At 38.0% G+C, this 20,069-nt stretch overlaps 1 protein-coding gene and 1 pseudogene across 4 annotated transcripts in view; both read left to right on the top strand.

Moving 5' to 3' along the window:
- The window catches only part of Lrrc9 (leucine rich repeat containing 9), an 88,809-nt gene extending 75,852 nt beyond the window's left edge, over window positions 1-12,957 (top strand). For 2 of the 4 annotated variants that reach the window (XM_048415877.3, XM_048415878.3), the window contains one exon: window positions 12,409-12,957. In XM_048415877.3, the coding sequence (XP_048271834.3) occupies window positions 12,409-12,485 (77 nt within the window). In that variant the 3' untranslated portion in view covers window positions 12,486-12,957. The remainder of the gene's footprint in view (window positions 1-12,408) is intronic. The other 2 variants (XM_085697546.2, XM_085697547.2) reach the window with 2 other exon arrangements.
- Window positions 9,401-10,544, top strand: LOC125387894 (non-structural maintenance of chromosomes element 1 homolog pseudogene; annotated as a pseudogene).
- Window positions 12,958-20,069: the final 7,112 nt, after the last annotated feature.

Raw genomic sequence — 20,069 nt, 5'->3', positions numbered from 1 at the left:
AAAGAATAATAATAAACAAGAGTTTAGGTATTGCCAGGCACTGTACAGAATACAGTGAACACATAGCTGTCCTTCAGTAGCCTTTCCATATAAATCATGGTGCTTTATATGAAAACAGTAAGAGTGATTCTGGACATTATTTAGCACAGCAGATCACAATTTTTTCCTGCCATGACAGCAGATGTCACTGACGTAAAGCGCAGCTCCCCTGGGACCAGCGAGGAGGGTGAGCTACATGTTATTCGTAGACAATACGTATGTCTCCTTCCCACTCCTATTTAACAACACAAACAAAATCTCCTGGGAGGTAAGTGATGTTTTTATAGAAATGAATGTACATGGTGCACATTTTGAATGACTTATTCTAAAATTCTTACTAGATAAGCGTGGCATGTACTATTTAAAGAAAATGTGGCCTGCGAAAAGGATAGTGTATAACGTATCCAAGCCTAGATATTTTTTTCAACTCCAAATTCACTGCTTTTCCAAATACATATAAATAAGCAATTATTCCGCCAGCAGTTTGTGTTAACTTTCTATTTAGCTAACATGCATAATGACTCTGAACTATTTCATCCTCTTCCATTATATTTAGCTTGGATTAAAAAGTATACCTTCTGCAATGCCAGTATTATTTCTTTATTCTCAGTGAATACCTTGATAAATGCTTTTTGCATGCAGTCAATCAAATCCATTATGACTTGATCTTCAATTCCACAGACAAGCTGGAATGTGAGAAATGAACACATTTGAATTACAGAGTACGAGCCTACTATGCTGATCTGAAAGTAGACAAGACAACCCTCTGACATCTACATATGACAATTACTGAACTGACAATTGTTCAGTAAGGATCTTATCACTTACTCTGGTTTACGGTCCTAGACCCTTCTGTTGAATTATCTATGATTGTGAATATTTTTATCTAAAATATACATGATGCCCTTTTGTACAGGTGTACACTGCATATATGTCCATAGGCGCTAACAACTAGCTTTAAAGTAATCCTGTATATGCAGCATGCATAATATTCCCACCCACAAGCTATCTACTACATTGTACTGCAAACAAACTACTACATTGTAGGAAGCATTAAATGTTTTGAAATATTGGGTGTTAATTAGAGCTTAATTCAGTCAAATATTACTGACATGAAAGGAAATAAATTCTCCTAGCTCTCTATGAGTAGTGACAGCACCTATGGTCAAATCCCTTTGGTTATTAAGTGAATCTAATCAACTCTGCTTGTTTGTGGCCTAGAAACTGATTTCTCATCAGAAAAAGTTGCCTCTGCAAAAATCATAGAGATTCCAGACACCCTTGAAGCACTAAACTGTTCATTTTTTTATACTTTCCTTCATTGTTAAAATATTTCTAAGAAAATCAATACCAAATTGCTACTTAAGTTCACAGCTGCTTTTTAAAACTAGATTGGCCAGGAACACATAGTTATTTTACTGAAAATAATCTGCTTCTATGCATTTTTGTTTTATAAAGATATAATTATAATGGAAAATTAATTATATAAAATAAAAATATAATTATACCATTATATCATTAATCTTTTTAATTTAATTTACTTTGTAAACTATTCAAAAGGTGCCTCTCAGATTCAACTTATGCACTTTTATCTTAAAATTTTGTTTTTGTAATGACATTTCCTTATAGTTAATTAATGACTTAACAGGAAAAAACTATAAAAACTTGTAACCTAAAAATAGAATATCTAGTCAAAGAAATATGGAAATATATTTGAAAATATAATTACCTGAAATTAAATTATTTACCTTCTATATTTTATTGGGCTTCACCTTAACTATATGCTTGTTTGATTCAACATAAGCCCTGTTTCTCAACGTTGTCATGTTCATTATACAGTTCCAGTGATCACAGGCTGGGACTACAGCTGGGAGCCACAGGAAAGAGTTAGATCAATGGTAGAGCACTTTCTCTTCTGGTCTATCTGCAATCGGGACAGTTTTCTCTGTGCCCTGAGTAGAAAGTGTATCAGGATAACACATTGGATACATTTTTAAATGAATTACAATTTTACCAAACACAAGACTATAAATAAATGTGAAGTGGTTTTTTACAAGTATTAAAACATATGATTTTGCAGTTATGTAAATTTAAACCCCTAATTCTAAATTTTCTACTTTTCTAGGATTCTAATTAGTTTCTAAACGTATAAAAATATTCCATACCAGCAGTTGTTCATAAAAGAAAAAATAGTAATCTTACTATTATATAAATCATAATATAACAGCTATACTTTAAAAATCAAGTTGGTGGCATTTAAATGTTGTAAATAATATCTATGGTCTATGTATTTTTTTTGCATTTTTCCTACTCTAGCTTGAGTTTATATTTTCCTCCATCTCTTGTGATTGTCCTACTAATTTGGCTTTGCTCTTGGTTTCGTCTTTAACTGTAGCTTGGTGCTTGGTCTCTTCCCTCCAAAATGTTTTACAACCGTCTCTCTCTAGGAACTACCGGAAAAGACTAATCTGTTAAATATATATGTCAATAGCATTTTTAAGTTTCCAATTATTTCTCATTTCTTCCTCTCAATGTGGCTCACACAGGTATTTGCAAACACTTAGCCTCGGCAGCCTTTCACTCTGTACGGAGAGCTTTGCGAGAGCTCAATCAACGTTAATGGTGCATTTTTACTTAAGGACAGAATAGGGAGAAGTCAATTTGAGATCCCAGATGAACAAGTGTCTGCAGAAAGAATGGGCGTAAATGGGCTCAGAAAGAGAAATGCGCTGTCCAGGGCGCTCGGGAAGCAGACACAATGGGAAGACTGCAGCACTCACTGCAGAGCCTTTTCAGCTACATACAATTGGAGCAATGGACTTGATCCAGCCGTCTATGTTAAACCCTGAAAAGATAGGTGAAAAGCAGAGCAAGCTGGAATTGTATAGCGAGTGCTGAGGAACAGCAAATGGGGAGCTAAGTCTGAAAGGAATGAATGCAGTCATTCAACAACGAAGTCAAAATTGGCGCATTTGCCTGGTTAATTTACCTTGGAAGGACTCTCTAGGTATTGAGCCATTATTAACAACAAAAATAGTATTTAAACTGCCACCATTAGAATTTTGAAAGAACCTGCTCTACACCTGGTATTTTATAAACATATTCCTATGTGTTTCTATGTATAAGAAACATATGACATATCTCATAAACATATAGTAAATTCTCACAGCCTTATAACAATCATTGTACTTATGTTGAGCCCCTTCCACTCAAAAAAAGATGCTAATTTATATTAATGGCAAAGGTGCACTGTACAGTTAAACAAACTTGAAACAGAGAATCAAACTAGATGTCACACATTACTTATAGAACATGGAAGTATTAATATTATCTGACTTTAACTAGTTTAAAGAAAAGTTGTATTTTTTTGAAAAATGTTTCTTAAATGTATTGATATGCTTTCCTGTTTGAATAAATTTTACATCATCATAAAAGGGGGCATGAAATAATAAACTCTAGAATTTGAAGCTGTTAAATACATTAAAAAGATGAATCATGCTTTAATTCATTTATCATTAGCATCTTGAAGAAAATAATTATTCTTTAAAATAATTCTGACGAATTAGCCATATAGCAATCAATGATTTTGACTCAAAGAAAAAAATTACTATATATATATATATGTCATATTAGATAGCTTCCACAACAGAAAGACTGGAAAAATCGGCTTTTAGAATGAGACCTCAAGGAACTGAATGGCACAATCAGGCTTAAGTTGTTCATTACGAGGTTGTCAGCACCTTGCTTTCTGCCGCGGACACAGTGTGTACTGCAGGAGTGTTCCTGGCCCCAACAGTATGGGTTACCATCAGAATGAACTGGAACGGGTCCTAAGCCTGTCTACATCAAAGCCTTAGGAGTGCTTAAGAAGAGCATTTGACCTTTCCAACTTCCCTACCAGCGCCTGTGGTCTGCCTTTCCACTCCGGCTCTCCTGGTAGCATGTTCCGTAAAAGAACGGGATTCAGATGCTAGGAGGACAGCTGCGCAATCCCTTGGCTGGTATCGTGGACTGCACAGGAGCAGCAGTGATCAATCTGTCTAAACAGAGGCCTCCACAATAAAGTGAGAAGACATCGCCTTAGTGGACAGTGAAACTACTCTTTTGTTGTGCCTAATTTTCCCAGTCTCTTTCTCCAGATTCGTCTTTGAAAGTCTATCCCTGTCTTAGGAGTTAACATTGGGATTACCAGTCACTGGAGTGGGCACACACACAGCCTGCAGTTGGGATGACTTCCTTAGTTCATGTCCTTCACGACAATTGCCAGCTGGGAGGATGTGACACAAGTCTCAGCAGCCATTTGATTGCCACTAGAAGAGCTTGTGTGGAGAATAAGCCAATGAAACAAGGCAATATTACTGACAGCAGTATCTGAGTCTCCAAAGATGTCTTAGAAGTGCCACTTGACTTCCCAATTAGATACCCAGTAAGATCCTTTGGGGCAATTAAATTGCTGTCATTTTCAACCAAAAATATTTTTGGTGTGATGCCTAACCTCAGTGAGGGGTACGAGGACAGTATTACTTTTTTGGGGTCTCAATTATAGTAATTTGAAGACTATTGTTTAAGATAAGAATGTGGTAGTCAGGATGTAAAACAAATATATAAAATATATTATTCTTAAAAGTAAAGAAAATACAACCCCTCTTAGGACCAAAAGGATGAGAAAACAAACATGAGACTATAAAAATAATATCTCCAAAAGACAGATGCAAGCAAGTATATAAGAAATGTATGTAATTCTGTATTTTATGTATTTATATAATCTTTGCTTCTTTGGACCTCCAGTTTCTTGACTCTTATTTAAGCTTTTTTTTTTTTTTTTTGGATTTTTGAGACAGGGTTTCTCTGTAGTTTTTGGTGCCTGTCCTGGAACTAGCTCTGTAGACCAGGCTGACCTCGAACTCACAGAGATCCGCCTGCCTCTGCCTCCCGAGTGCTGGTATTAAAGGTGTGCGCCACCACCGCCTGGCTTATTTAAGCATCTTTAGCTTCTAAAGTTGTGACTGAATACTCAAAGTTCATTTTAGTCTCACAATTACATTTTCTGCTAATACCTATTAACATTGACATTTTCTGCTACTACATATAGACTAAGGAAAAGAAAGGCATAGAAAATACTCAAGTAGAACAGATTTTTGAATGACAGATTTCAATTTATACAGAATATAATTTGGTGACATTTAAGATTCTATATCAAGTTCCTCTACGAATTAAAGTTTTTAATTGTACTATACTCTTACTTTGTAAACTAGACCCCTCTTTTATTTCTAATAGAAAAAAGATCCTGCTTTTGATCCCTTTCTAAAAATATTGTGATGAGATACATAGAAAATTATTTTCATTTTTGATACATAGTATATATAATTTACATGTTCTATAATGTATGTATGTATGTATGTATGTATGTGTGCATGTATTATGAAATAGGGTCTCAAGAAACCTAGACAGGTCTCCAGTTCTTTAGGTAGAGGATGACCTTGAACTTGTGCTCTGCCACCTTTACTTCCTGAGTGCTAAGATTATAAGTAAGTGTGGCCTAGCCTGTCTGGGTTATGGAGCCCAGTACAGGTAAGCATTCAACTGCCTAAGCACAGCTCTGTCCTATCTTAGCCACTTTGGTTTTGTAGACTGTAGATTGATATGCACTTGAAGTTTACCATTTTAAATTATCTTAATAATTTAAAAATTATATTAAATTAAATTATCTTAAGGGCACAGTTCACTTCCAACCATCATCCTCATTCATCTTTAAAAGCTCCAAACCTATCCCCATCAAATAAATTCTTTTCCTCTAGGCAAGGTATCCGCCCTTCCCCTATTTGTTTTTGCGTATTTGACTACTATAGGTAATTCATATGTATGTAATTATATAATATCAGTATAAGAGATTTGTGAGTGGACTATCCCCAGACATGCTTCTAGGGTTCATCCATGCTGTCGTATGTGTCACAGCTTTCCTCCTCCTTAGAGATGGTTAAGAATCCATTGTGTGTTTACACCACCTTTGGTCCAGCAATTCGTCGACCCTTGGGCTATTTACATGACCTTCCTATGAATACGTGTGCAAACATCTGTGGGAATCCTTGCTCTCCGTCCTGTTAGGCAAGGATCTAACAGCGCAGATCTGCTAGATCGTGCGGCAGTTCACCTGGGTTTCTGAAGAGCCCTCGTGCTTCCCAGAGCTGCTCCATCGCTTTCGATTCTCACAGCAAAGCACAAAAAGGCGTTATAGTATGTGATGTGCGTTAAAGTGTGTGCCTTCCTTTAATCCAGAATCTGAGAGGCAGAAGCAGGTTGATTCCTGTGAGTGTAAGGTCAGTCTAGTCTACCCAGTCAGTTTCTAAGGTTAGAAAACAAACGGTAGATGATTGTTCAAAGTGGCATCAAGACATCATTGTGATGCTAACAAAATTACCAGCTAAAGCGGTTCCAGGTTTTCTCATTTGCATATTTTCACAGAATTGGAATGCTGCTTACAACTTTTTATATTATCTATCTAAATATCTCCATGACATTACAAAGACAACATGATCATCGTGTGTGTGTGTGTGTGTGTGTGTGTGTGTGTTTCAGAGTCTTTGTGTAGTCCTGGGTGTTCTAGAACTGGCTGTGTAGACTAGACAGACCTTAAATTCACAGAAATCAACCTGTTTCTGCCTCTCAAATTCTGGGATTAAAGGAGTGCCACACCACACCTGGCCATAATTATAAATAGAACCTGTGTGTTATGTTCAACCAAGAAAAATACTGTAATTTTCTCAAATTACAGCAATAAAGAATGCATAAAAAGAAGCAACATTCAAGTTGTTAAAATTTTTGTTTTGTTTTGGTTTTGAAACAGAGTTTCTCTGTGTAACCCTGGCAGTCTTAGAACTTGCTGTGTAGATCAGGCTGGCCTGGAACTCACAGAGGTCTATCTGCCTCTGCCTTCTGAGTTTTGGGATTAAAGGTGTGTGACACCACTGCTAACTGCTAAAATTATTTTCTGGCCTTATAAATATATAAAAAACACATTTATAGATAAATACTTCCTTTAATGATTCCTATAGGAAAATATTAATCAAATAAAAGACATACATTTTTGACCATCGCTAATATTAAATTTCTTTCCAAAGTTGTTTTATAGATTTGTTTTATCCCATTATTCTAAGCAAAGGAGCCCATGGCAGGAGGTCCTGTTATTCTTCTGTGAGACACTGCTCCTCTGACCAATCATCGATCACCTAATAATCACAAAATAAATGGGCACGCAATGAACTTCCCAGGTCAGACAGCATCAGGCCAATTTAATCTCTACTTATATATAACAAATGAGGTGGTGCAGGCAATATTCAACACAACTTAAGTGTAATTGGTGCTAAGTTTTTTCTTTTTTGTTGTTGAAAATAATTTTCATACAATATATTCTGATCACAGTTTTCCCTTCCCCGTCTCCTCTGAGATGCTCCCCTACTCCCCACCCTACCACTTCCACACCATCTCTCTCTCTAGAAAACAATTACTTTTTTAAACCTAGGATTTAAGAAAAAGAAAATAAAGTATAAGAAACACACACATACACAAACCTGTAAAGACACCAAAGTGCTAATTTTTCAAACTCATTTTGTTCATTTCTTTTTCTTTTTTTTTGTAAATTTTAGTCATTAAACCACAACCTCTTCAAGTTAAATATATCTGTCTGCCAAACTATTTAGTACAATTTTTTGTACACAGGAGGCATCAATTGGGTTAAATTTATTCCACCATATGTTTATTTTTTTTTATTGACTGGGGGAAGCTTTTTAACCATGATTAAAAGTAAATTATCCTCACATTAACACATTACAAGGGTTGACTCCTGCTCCGTGTTAGAACTGCGGAATAAAAATCAGCAGATAAAGAGGAAGTCTTATAAAACTGACTTGAGAGTCGATGTAGTGTTCAATTTTACAGAGTGTAAATGATAATAGGCATGTTACTAGGACTGTCAAACTCTTCCCAAAGCAATCTTCAAGGCTAATCACACAGACAATCATTCTTTTCATTTCTATAGCAATAACAAAAATTTAAGCAATATCTCTTGATTGAAGCTATCTTGAAAATTGCTTAGTTTGAGACCTTATTTTAAAATGCAACAAGCCTGAAATGTTAAATGCAATTTGCCATGCAGCCTGGAGAAAGAAATGAAGTGTTTGGTACATTTTTCCTAATTGTTCATGATTGCAGCCTGGGTAGCCCAAGGGCTTTATCTTCAGAATCTCTTCTGAGGGCCTTGTCATCTTTGACCACTAGTTTTAATCAAAAGGAGGCTAAAAATAAAGTGACTTCACTATTACAAGGGAGAAACACTCACAATGCCAGCTTTAACGTTTTATTTAATTGACCTTAAAGAAAAGCTCTCAGTGGGTAAAGTGTTGGTTCTTAATGAATTCTAATTGACTACCCGACGTCAATGCCGCCAAACATCACTCGGCAGAGAAAGTTAGCAGCCCAGAAACAATCGTCTTTGGGTTTTGGTCTGCGTAGCAATGGGTAGAGTCCACTCTTAATTTTAACTCTGCTATTTAGAAAATCGACGCGCTTTTTTAAAGAAAAAGATCACTTTCATTAAAAATTTTATAAGTTCGCCTTTATTTCTACCCATAAATATGATCAACTTAACACAAAAATAAGAGCAGACACAGAGTTACCTTAAAACTGAGCTCTCGACCCCAGTCTCTCCTCACCATTGGGTGTTATCCTGGAGGCTGGAGAAACTGGTGACCCCCAGTGTCAAATGATCCCCTCTGCATAGGCAGCAAACTAGAATGTGACCGTCAGTACTGACCCAATGTTTTCCATAGCTCTATGAAAATCAAATCTTTCCTCCAGGTAATAACAGTGCTTTTCTAATTTTCATCATTTTAATATTTACTAAAGTATCCATGCTCATTGTTTAAACAGCACACCTCCCACCCTCCACCCGCCCCCCCCAAAAAAAAAACTCATGTTACTTAGTTCATGCTTGATAAGAAGTAAGGAAATGCTGGTCTAGTAAATGAAGATGGCTCAGAGAGGACGGAGCTCCAGATGTTGTCAGGCAGGGGTGCTTTTGTGTAAGAATGGAAGGAGCCATTTTCCTCAGGAGGAGACAGTTCATGGAGTTCAGATGTCAACCAAAAGAGGAGAAAATCGGTTCTTGTTCCGGTTCTTCACTAAGACACGCAGCAAATACTTTGCGTTCCTGCATCAGTAGAAAAGGTAACAAAAACTCCCTCTGGATGTTAGAAAGCAGATGTCTATGTAAAAACAAGTATCTAGTTTTTAGCCTGAAATCAATAAAGGTCTTTTGAGTTTCAAAAATCGATTTTAATTAGTGAATTAATTTGTAAACTTTGTAAACTACACGTGAATGAGGCAGATAAAAGCCTGAGTTTGGAGGAATGTGCTGAGATTAATAAATGTTAAAGTTAGTTAAGCCACTGACAGGCTTCCAGGCGCACGCGCTCCCTTGCGCACATGCAGGGTAGCAGCGGAAGAGTGGATGCGGTGGTGTGTCCATCACAGCCATCAGCTCTTCATCAGCGCTGTTGACTAATGTGTGCTAGAGGACAGGAAGATCAGGTGACTGCAGAACCACTGTGATAAGGTCTGTGACCTACATGCTACTGTAGATAAGCTGGAGGACTTCATCAGCATTGTCTTGGAGTCCTTGTATGTTGGGATAAATGTCCTGAAGGCAGCGGGAGACCCGTTTATGCCCTGGTGAATCTTGCTACTTCAGTTTCCAAAATGGCCGCAGATTTTGCAGAGAAAGAGCTGGATCTGTTTGGAGAGGCCTTGGAACTGATCGTTGACTCAGACACTGGCTTTGCTTCTTCTACAAACATTTTGAACCTGGTTCATCAACTCAAAGACGAAAGGTTAAAGAAGAAAGCAGAGCCGGTGCTGTAGAAGTTCGTGCTGAGCAAGCAGCTGATTGAGAAGGGAGTTCACTCTGCATGGCTGGTTCGACCTGGAGATGGAACAGTTCGTCTAAGAACCTTTCCCGGATGCCGTGAAGATATGCAATCATCTGCCACAGCCTCCTCATCCATGGTCAAAGCTGAGAAACATGGGTATTAGGATGCATCTTTTTTGCATGGCCAACTATGTCCAGTTCACCTCCGAACCATGCTGTCCCCATGTAATGACTACTGGGCCCATGAAATCCCAGAAGTCTTTGGCCCTGAGAATGGGAGGAAGACTGGCATCTCCAAGTCCAGCAGAAAGCCCTTGTAGATGCGGCAGCAGTAGCTGTGAGTCCTTCATGCCTCTGGCTGTTGGTGAGCTGACCCTCACGGCCCATTTAGGCCAGATCCTGGCCATCCACATGGCACATGGACTGCATCCCTTGTTGATATTTACTCTTAACCTGTTTTTAGTAAATGTTTCCTGTTGACAAATAAATAATAAAGTTAGTTAAAATAGTTACCCAATATTCATTTCTATCTTGTGATTTTTTTTCAAATTAAGACCCTGAAAAGGAACTCCAATAAGATAAAATCTTGACATAAATTAAAATTGTTATATTTAAGATTATACTGCTAAAGACAAGCAGTATAAAACTGAAAACTTCTCTTAATAATACTTACTCATTTTTGGTTTAACAAAACAAGACTCCCATGCATTTTACTTTTTATGTTATATATAACATACATTTACATATGTGCAAATGTTTTATATATGTATCGGTGTAAATACAATAATATCCATATATTGCATATGTGGTAAATATCTGGATATATAGCATTTGAAAACTAATAAATGAGAATGACTCTCATTTTTCAATAAAACATCAATTTTTAAGGAATTCAGAGGACGACCTGCTAATGTAACACTTCACTGTACACTGGTCCAGGATCTAAGTAATCTTGATCATCATTAGCCCCAAATTACTGGTATACCAGTAAGTTATAGTAATTTTCAACATCACTATATAGCACAAAAAATATAGAATTCCTCTTTCTATGAAACTGTCAATGCTATAATTATGTCTTTACATAAGGAAAGTTGCTTTCTTATGAAAGTATCATTATGGAAATAAAAATCCACTGTGGATATATACATATGTGTGTATACATATATATAAGTATAGTGTGTGTGTGTGTGTGTGTGCGTGCGTGTGTGCGTGTACGTGCACACGCATATGGTTTTTCTAGACAGGATTTCTCTCTGTAGCCCTAACTGTCGTGGAACTTGCGCTGTAGGTCAGGCTGGCCTAGAATTCAGAGCTCCGCCTGCCTCTGCTTCCTGAGTGCTGGAATTAAAGATGTGTGCCATTTCTGTCCAGCCCACTATGGCTTATGAACAATGACACACTAGGCAAATCATTTCATAGCTTGGGTGATTTTTTTAATGTGTATTTTTGCTAATCCTTATTTGCAATTTTATGATTTGAAGATTGTAAATTTGGGCTAAGACTGTTATTAACAACACAAAGGGGAATAAAGTATATGTTCCTCTTATCATCGAGACCCACTTACTCTCTTGAGGCTAAAGTCTACTGGTTTCTTTTCATCCTTCAGAAGCGAACACATACCAAACATACACAGGCTTATATCCAGTTTACCTCGATCTAAACATACTGTGCAAACTGATTTATTTTAACGTACTATAAACTGGATGTCTCTGCATGGGACTACCCGAAGGACTACTTTTAGAAAAACATCCAATTTAACCCATTTTCTACTGAAGGAATGTTGTGCTTTCTGCTTTCAAATGTTTGAAGTGTGTCTTTGCGAGAACACTGTTACACACTCAGGTGAGAGAGCTGCTCAGCAGATTTCCAGAGATCAAATGTTTGAAGTGTGTCTTTGCGAGAACACTGTTACACACTCAGGTGAGAGAGCTGCTCAGCAGATTTCCAGAGATCAAATTTTTAAATGGAAAGGCATTTTAAAGTTTGTTGCAGCCAAGCTAAATTTCAAAAACTGCTTCTCTGCCTTATAACTTATATTTTATGTATAAAATTTCTTTTCCAAGTGTGGTTTTACTTCCTCTAAATAACTATATAAATGACCTTTAATTTTTGATATTGATGTTATCCTGAACACATCACTATCATATAAACTATAGGAAATAATTCAAACTAATGTGGGCTATTCTAGGCAAGTAAAGATTGGTCTCAAGGAAAAGGCAAGATAATCTTTACAAGACTCTAAAGGCTAGCACATTTATAAGCAGATTTTAGAAGGCAGATACCAAGGAAAGGATAGCTACTTCAAGTTACTGTAACTTTAACTTCAGAAATTAATATTAATAAATAGAAATGGGCTAATTTAAGATATAAGAGCTAACTAGCTATACACCTAAGTGATGGGCCAAGTAGTGTCTTAATTAATACAGATTTCTGTGTGATTATTTCAGGAGTCTGGATGGCCGGGAAAATGAATGAGCAGGCTCCAACAACAAAGGAAGGAAGGAAGAAGAAAGAAAAAAAATAAAGCTTAAAACCAACTAAATCAAAGCTATGATCATGTTAGTCATTGTTTATTTCACAAGCCATATGTGTGTCTATGGAATATGAAATGTTTTATTTTGAAAGGCATTTCAATATGAAACTCTTCTTAACTCCCTGTCATTTAACATCCTCATATCTGAGTCACACAACACACATGCTCATCAACATGAGACAATGTAAAATTCTACCTATCAAATGATCATTTTAAAAGTATGTATATCAGACAGAGGTGCAGCTCGTTGGTAAAGTGTTTATCTGGCACACACAAAGCTCCAGACTTGATCCCTAGCACCCCATTAACCAGGTGTGGTGGTACCTGTAACCCACAAAGAGGAGGTGGAAGAAGAAGATAAATTCAAGGTCATCTATAGCCACACAGGGAGTTAGGATCAGACAGTATAATATGTAAAAACCTGCCCCCAAAACAAATATCATAATCTGTGATGTAAAGAAGTCAAGTAAATTTCAACAAACCAATAAACATCACACTGTCACTTCCTTTTCCTGATGCTTTTCTTCCTTGGCTACCTTTTCACGTATACTTTCCCAATCTTTCCCAGTCTTAAGATTTCAACTATTTTTCTATATTTCTAGCTACTTTTATGTTCTGGAAAATACCACAAGCCCTTCTGAAGCATATCAACTTGATTTTGTTATCTTTCTTTTCAAGACGGCTCTTCTTCTTTTTCTTATTTATTTCTGCATTTATTTACTTGTGTATTTCATGTTACCTCAGACTTGGTGTAGACACTAAACTTGAAGTCTGGACTCATCTTCATTCTCTCTTCTTGAGTCTCCTTATTCCCACTCAATCCAATCATTTACCGTCCTAACCAGTCGTACCTCTGACTGAAAAGCTCAGTTTCCTAATGCCCTTCATGAACTCTCGATTTTTTTTTTTTTATCCCACTCTTCCAGGTTCTGCAGCTCTGCATTATTTTCCATATCCTCTGCCACTCTGGTATAAACTGAAAACCGACATTGCCATTATACCATCACATAAAACCTGCACACTAACTACAGATGTCTCCACATCTTCTTTGGCTGGTGCAGCTATTTCATGTTATTCATCAACTGTTTATTTCAAATGAATCAGCAAGGTAGTAAAAATAGATGAATCATGAAGCCCAAACAGACATGGGCTCAATTCCAGACTTCATTTGTTTGATATTTCTGAAAATCAGAAATCTACAATTGAAATTACATTAACAACAAATACCTCATAGGGTTACCATTAAATGCAGCACATAAATGCACCTACCTCTGTATGGCCTAAATGGATTATTATCTGGAGTACACCCTTTGTCACATTTTCATTCCATTAATTCAACTTGCCTTTTATAACTGAACTATAGCCATCCCCTATTTCTCAAAATATTTTATGTACTACTTCTGTATTCTTGTAACTATCAATGTCCTTGTTTATCTCCCAAGATACATTTTGGCAAGTCTCTTGAGAATCATCTTATTTTATTTGAGCTTTTTGGCTACAAGAATCAGTGAGGTTCCTGGTAAATAGGAATCATGACTTTAATAACCACTGGATGATTGTTATGTCCTAAATAGCAGCTAACAGCTTTGTTCCATATACTACTAAGTTTATTTCAAGACAGTGCAATATTTAAAGTGATCAGAAAAACAGAAAGATGTGTCAGTAGCAGGTATTTCAACAACAAAGACAGGTTAATTCTAGTTGGGTCACAGTGAGTACTACTAGGAATAAAGAACATTTTAAAGCCTCTTTATTTAAAAAAAACCCACAGGAGTTCACCCTTAATAAGTACTTATATTTTGCCAATTACTGTGCTAAATGATTTAACTCAATTCTACTTAACCTTCCATGGGATAAAGTACCTATTGTCTCTATTTTATAAGAGGTGGAGACTGTAGACCAAAGAAATGAAGCAATCCAAATCCCATGAGCAATGTGTGGTGAATGTCAGAGTTCTGATCTAAGTTTCCTGACTGGAGTGTCTCCTTGTAACCACATTGTCCTCATACTTCTTAGGGGTGACTGCAATTTCAAAGATACTTAACGTGGTACTCTGACCAGGGGTGATGGAGCTTATCTTTCCCAACAAAGAGGGGACCTTGTAGGTAGACCAGGAGTATATCTCCTTCTAATCTCTCAGACTATGAAGATGCTGAACTATAAGTCTCTTTGTAAACTGTGTCTTTAACTTGCACACATTTCCACATCAATGCTACCTCACAGTTTTCTTCCTCATGCTTTCAGTGAACTACAATTTACAACTAGAAATGTTGTGTCTTTTTAAAGTAAATCTTGATTTACTTTTTGCTATTAACACAAAATTTTTATCCCATTATGTTCTGAAAGCCCAAAGGCTCAGTTGATGTAGGAGAGTCTTCTATCTATCTGTTGCTTTCATTGCCTAATTAATAAAGAAAATTGCCTGGCCTGATAGGTCAGAAGATAGGTAGGTGGGGAAGACAGAACTGAATTCTGGGAGGAAGAAAGCAGAGTCAGAAGCTGCCTGCCATGAAGCTGCCAGGTCAGACATGCTGAATCTTTCCTGGTAAGCCACGACCTCATGGTAACATACAGATTATTAGAAATGGGTTGAGTCAAGATGTGAGAGTTAGCTAATAAGGGGCTGAAGACAATGGGCCAGGCATTGCTTAAATGAATACAGTTTCTGTGTAATTATTATGGGGGTAAGCTAGCTGGGATCTGGGCGGGATCATTTAGCTACACTCAGTTACTATATAAACTAGAGGAAAAAATTAATTTCCATTTGTAATTTTTGGGTTAAGACACAAATCAGTTATCGGGCCACTTAGGAGTGTCAAATGTATAAAAGTGATAGAATATCATGCACACAAGAAGACACAAATACTCTTACACCAACAACTTGGCTTCAGAGTCCCCTTGCATGATGAGTCAGTTGAGATGAATGTTAAAACTCTCAAGAGTTGCCTTGAAAACTCTCAACTGGCAACCTGGAAATGTGTCCAGAATTTGAAATAAGGTTGAAGAATCAGGATGGTAGATGTTGAAGATATAGGTAAATTTTTAACAAGAGTAGTGGGTTCTAGTAAAGATTTATGGATTTGAAATGAATGCCACACTAAAAAAAAAATTATCCACTATTTTTAGGTTATAGTTGAAACATAAGAACGTTTCCTTTATTAATAAAACAACATGCTTCATTAGTAACATGTTTCAATTATAGCCATACTCCATACCTAAGAATGCCGCTACAAATCTACTCATGGAAAAAAAATATATAATAAAGAGAAGATTCCACATATAAAAACATTACTTTGTACATACTTTATGTTTAGTTCTGGCCTGCAAGTGTTACGGCACTGAAGGGAAAGGCATCCTGAGTGTCGGGAGACAAACTATACCTATAGCTTTGAAAGGAGGGTATCCGAGATATCTACAACTTTGAAGGAAACGGGACCATAACGGTCTGGAGTCAGGCTCTGCTCGATTCTACTGAGGGAGTTTCCCAGCAGAAATGTCCATTGCTTCTCTGCTCTGTGGAAAATTGTTACTTCATGGCATCATTCTGCTAATTCTGTGGGAAGCAGCTTGCTCCTTCTCCTGAGAAAGCTCCTCCTTCTCTGCTCAGCTCCACTAAGGGAATTCCCAAGCAGAGAGGTCCATTGCTTCTCTACTCTACTCCACTCCAGCAAAAGAAGGTCTTCATCCAAAACTGGTTCAAGAGATTTATTGGGAGGCAGGAATCCAGGAGAGTGATTACCTCTGCCAGGGTGGAAAACTGCAGCTCCCAACCTAACCTGCACAGGGTTTATATGGGGCTTCTTAGGGAGGGGAGTTTTTCCAGGCTGAGGATTTTCAGGGTGGGAATTGGTCAGATTTCAATTATCAAGTTTGGAATCCAAGCATAGAGATTGGCTGGATTTTGTGTTCAGGGATTGGTTGGTTTTCCTATTCAGGGATTGGTTGTTTTTTGTGCAGAGTTTGTTAGCGTCTGTAGGAGCCCACTCCTACAAAGTTAACTAGGATTCCTGGATAGGGGATCCTCAAGGCCAAAGGAAAGTCAGATGAAAGAAACAGAAGACAGGACAGAATAGGGAGGTCTGTCTGGTCATGTCGAAGCAGTCAAACAGCCTAGAGTTTATTTCAGAACTTGCTTATATACAAAAGCAGAACAAAGCACAGCACAGACAGCCAATCAGTGTCCAACCACAAGACCATTCCTGTCCTTGAGTGAGCAGCCTCCTCTCCAACAGTGCATGCTGCCCGAAAGCAGCCTTACTTTCTGTACTGATGTTCTTGAGATTTGTTGTCAGCAGTATACTTTCTGCTAGATAGAGTGTTCTTTTCTCATGGGCTAAATCAGAAGTCTCTCACAGCCCTCAAGGTTATTGGAAAAAGCAGAGCAGGCAAGCTTGAGCTCAAATGACTTCTTTAAGTCAGAAATGACTCCAGATGGAAACTGAGTCACCCCAGGGCTCCCATAAGGGACAAACATTTTTCTTTAGCTCTGGTTTCAAGGCCAAAGTGTGTTTCTTTAACTGGCTCTGGTTTTGGGGCAGGGTGTGTTCCTTTGGCTTTGGTTTTATGGTGAGGGTATAGTTCTTTCACTGGCTCCGATCTCAGGGTCAGGGTGTGTTTCTTTGGGTCTTTTACCCTACCTGGTCCACTTCAGTAAATCAAATGTCAAAACAGAGTCACAGCTTTTTCAGTTTCTCTATACATATAAAAGTTTTATCTGATTTTATTATAGCCTATTAAGTGTATAATAGCATTGTATCTAAAAGCAAAATACATACCTTAATTACAAAACACTTCATTAGTTGACCAGAGAGCTAACTGAGCAGCTAAGAGTACTTGCTGCTCCTCTAGAGCATCTGGGTTTAGTTCCTCCCAACCAGCTCCTCACAATTAGTACCCACTTTGGACCCCCAACAAAGACCTGTAACTCCAGTGCCCCGTGCATGACACCCTTCTCTTTTCTCAGCAGGAACCTCCACTCAAATGCAAAAAATCCATACTCAGAAATATCCATAAGCACGCAATTAAAATTAAAATAAAGTGTAAAATATTTTATCGGTAATAAATTGCTAGCAACCATCTGATCTTTCCGAGTTATCTCTGGTAGTTGATTATTTCAGTGCTGGTGGCTGCTAAAGCTTCGGAGTGGCTGGGGCAAATTCTCTTAAGACAGCCGTGTTCCCTGCACTGACTTATTCCTTTCACAAAAGTTTTCACGTGATGTTATTTGATAACATTTTAGCCGTAGTAGGGCGTCTTCCAAAATTGCAGTTGATTCTTTCAGACCTTGCTACCACTTTATCAAGCACACTTCCTGTATTCTAAATCCTTTGTTGTCATTTCAACACATTAGCATCTTGTCCAGGAGTGGGTCCTGTCTTAGAAAATTAATTCCTCCTGCCTATTCCTAAAATGCAGCTCCTCATCATTGAAGTTTTGCCATGGGTTTAAAGTAAATTGGTCACATCTCTAGGCTCTACTTCTAAACTTAAAATCAGCTGTTTAATGCGACCACCTTCTATATCTTAACTAGATCTTCCAGGTTACTCCCTTTAGCGGCTTGATTGCAGCTTTCCCTTGCCATGCAATGTTACAGAAACAACTTCTTTCTTTAAATGTTGTGAAACAACCTATTCTAGCTTCAGACATTACTTCTATAACTTCATTACCCTTTTAGCCTTCATAGAATTGAACAGAGTGTAGCTGGTTTGGTTTTCTGTCCAGACCACTAAGATTTTCTCCACATCAGCAGTCAACAGATGTTTCTTTTTATCTGTGTGTTCTCTTAGCATCACTATTAATTTCCTTTAATAACTTTTCATTTACAACTTAGTTGGTTGATCCAGGAGACCCAGCTTTCAGCCTGTCTTGGCTTTTGGAATGCCTCCTCACCAAGTTTAGTCATTGTAGCGTTTGATTTAAAGAGAGAGAGACGGCCAACCCTTCCCTTCACTTGGACACTTAGAGATCAGTCTAAAGTTATTAGCTGGCTTAAATCCAACACTGTTTTTGTTATTCCTTTGCGGTCCCTTTAAGAGCTAACCACGCCCACTCCCCAGCCACTTCTGACCTCCCTCGTTGCCATCTTCCCCTCTCTCTTTTGTTTTGTCTCTTAGTGTGTGTCCACGTGCCTCTGTCTCTCTCTCTCTATGTCTGTCTCCATGTCTCTCTATCTCCCTCTTTTTAAGTAATAAATGTTTCCCTCTTCTTTAAGCAATAAATGTTTAGCTTTATGTATAGCCTTATGTCCATTTACTCTGTTGTCCACCGCATCCAGCCGCCTGACTCTGCTGCTTGCCCGGGGAGCCTGCGTTGCTCTGGCGGCAGCCTCTGCCTGGCTCACAGGCTGCTCGGGGCATCCCAATCTATTTTTATCTTTTTAAAGAACAATAGTTTTGTCTCAAGAAATAGAGAGACTGGAGAAGTAGAAGAAAAATGAAATCAACAAATCTGTAGAACTATCAAAGCATATTTATCAATTAGGTTTGAGACAACTAGAAAGGGAAAAATAAGGGGACAGGGTAAGATAAAGAAGCCTTTCACTCCAAAGTCTGGTTAGAGTTCTACTAACTGAGAGCCAAGAATTCTGCTGAGCCACTTTTCCAGGTCTCCATGGAAGTGTTTTATAATTAAGATAATACGCATGCTGGGGTTTTTTTTTTTTTTTTAGATGTAATGTTATTGTTCACTTAATAACCCACAACATAATAAGGCAAAACTGTCTCTGGTAAGTTCACTGTTATATGGATATAGTTGATAATGTCCCAAATATTATACAATTAAGAGTAAAAACATGCCGGATGGTGGTGGTACATGCTTTTAATCCCAGCACTCCACCACTCGGGAGGTAGAGGCAGGAGGATCTGTGTGTTCAAGACCAGTCTAGTTTACAGAGTGAGATCCAAGACAGACAGGGCTACACAACACAGTGAAACCCTGTCTCGAAAAACAAACAAACAGAGTAAAAACATTTGAGTTGAGTTCATGTATATAACACATACACACATTAAGTTTAAAATGTTTTGAGAATCGCCAGTATGTGACCCGAAAGTAGTCACACGTTGGTAAGATGGTATCAAGTCTTGCTGTGGTCATGAACTTGCATTTTGTAAACAGGAAAAGTCAGTAGTGTGGCCCAAGAAAACAAAGGTATTTGGTTTCAAATCTAAGTAGAATAGGGCACATGGAATCATTTAAAAGCATTTAGAATGACCTTAGTTTTGTGGTCATTAATGGAAGTCTCAGGACCCTAGCAGATTGGACTCCTATTACACTCTTGAGTCACGGATCTGCCAATCTTGGCGATCCTAGGCTCCCAAAACGGTTGTCTAGCATGTATCAGCCTTGAAGCTCCCAGAGCAGGAACGTCTCGTCACCAAGGCAACCACGTTCTTGCGTCTGGGCGTGGCCCGGGTGAGCGCTCAGAGGCGGTGCCTAGGAGGTTCAAGGACCTGAGTGGCAGTCGGACTATAGCGAAGCCTGCAGCTCTAGGCTTGTTCAGCCCCGCACGGAGGAAACACTGCCTACCGGGTTGGGCTGCGCGGCGCACAGGAACCTCCTCCTGCAGGGTCACGGCGA

Source organism: Myodes glareolus, chromosome 11 (assembly GCF_982192425.1).
Source record: "Myodes glareolus chromosome 11, mMyoGla1.1, whole genome shotgun sequence".
Lineage (NCBI taxonomy): Eukaryota > Metazoa > Chordata > Mammalia > Rodentia > Cricetidae > Myodes > Myodes glareolus.
The sequence above is the reverse complement of the archived record's forward strand: the minus strand, read 5'-3'. Positions and strand labels throughout refer to the sequence as shown.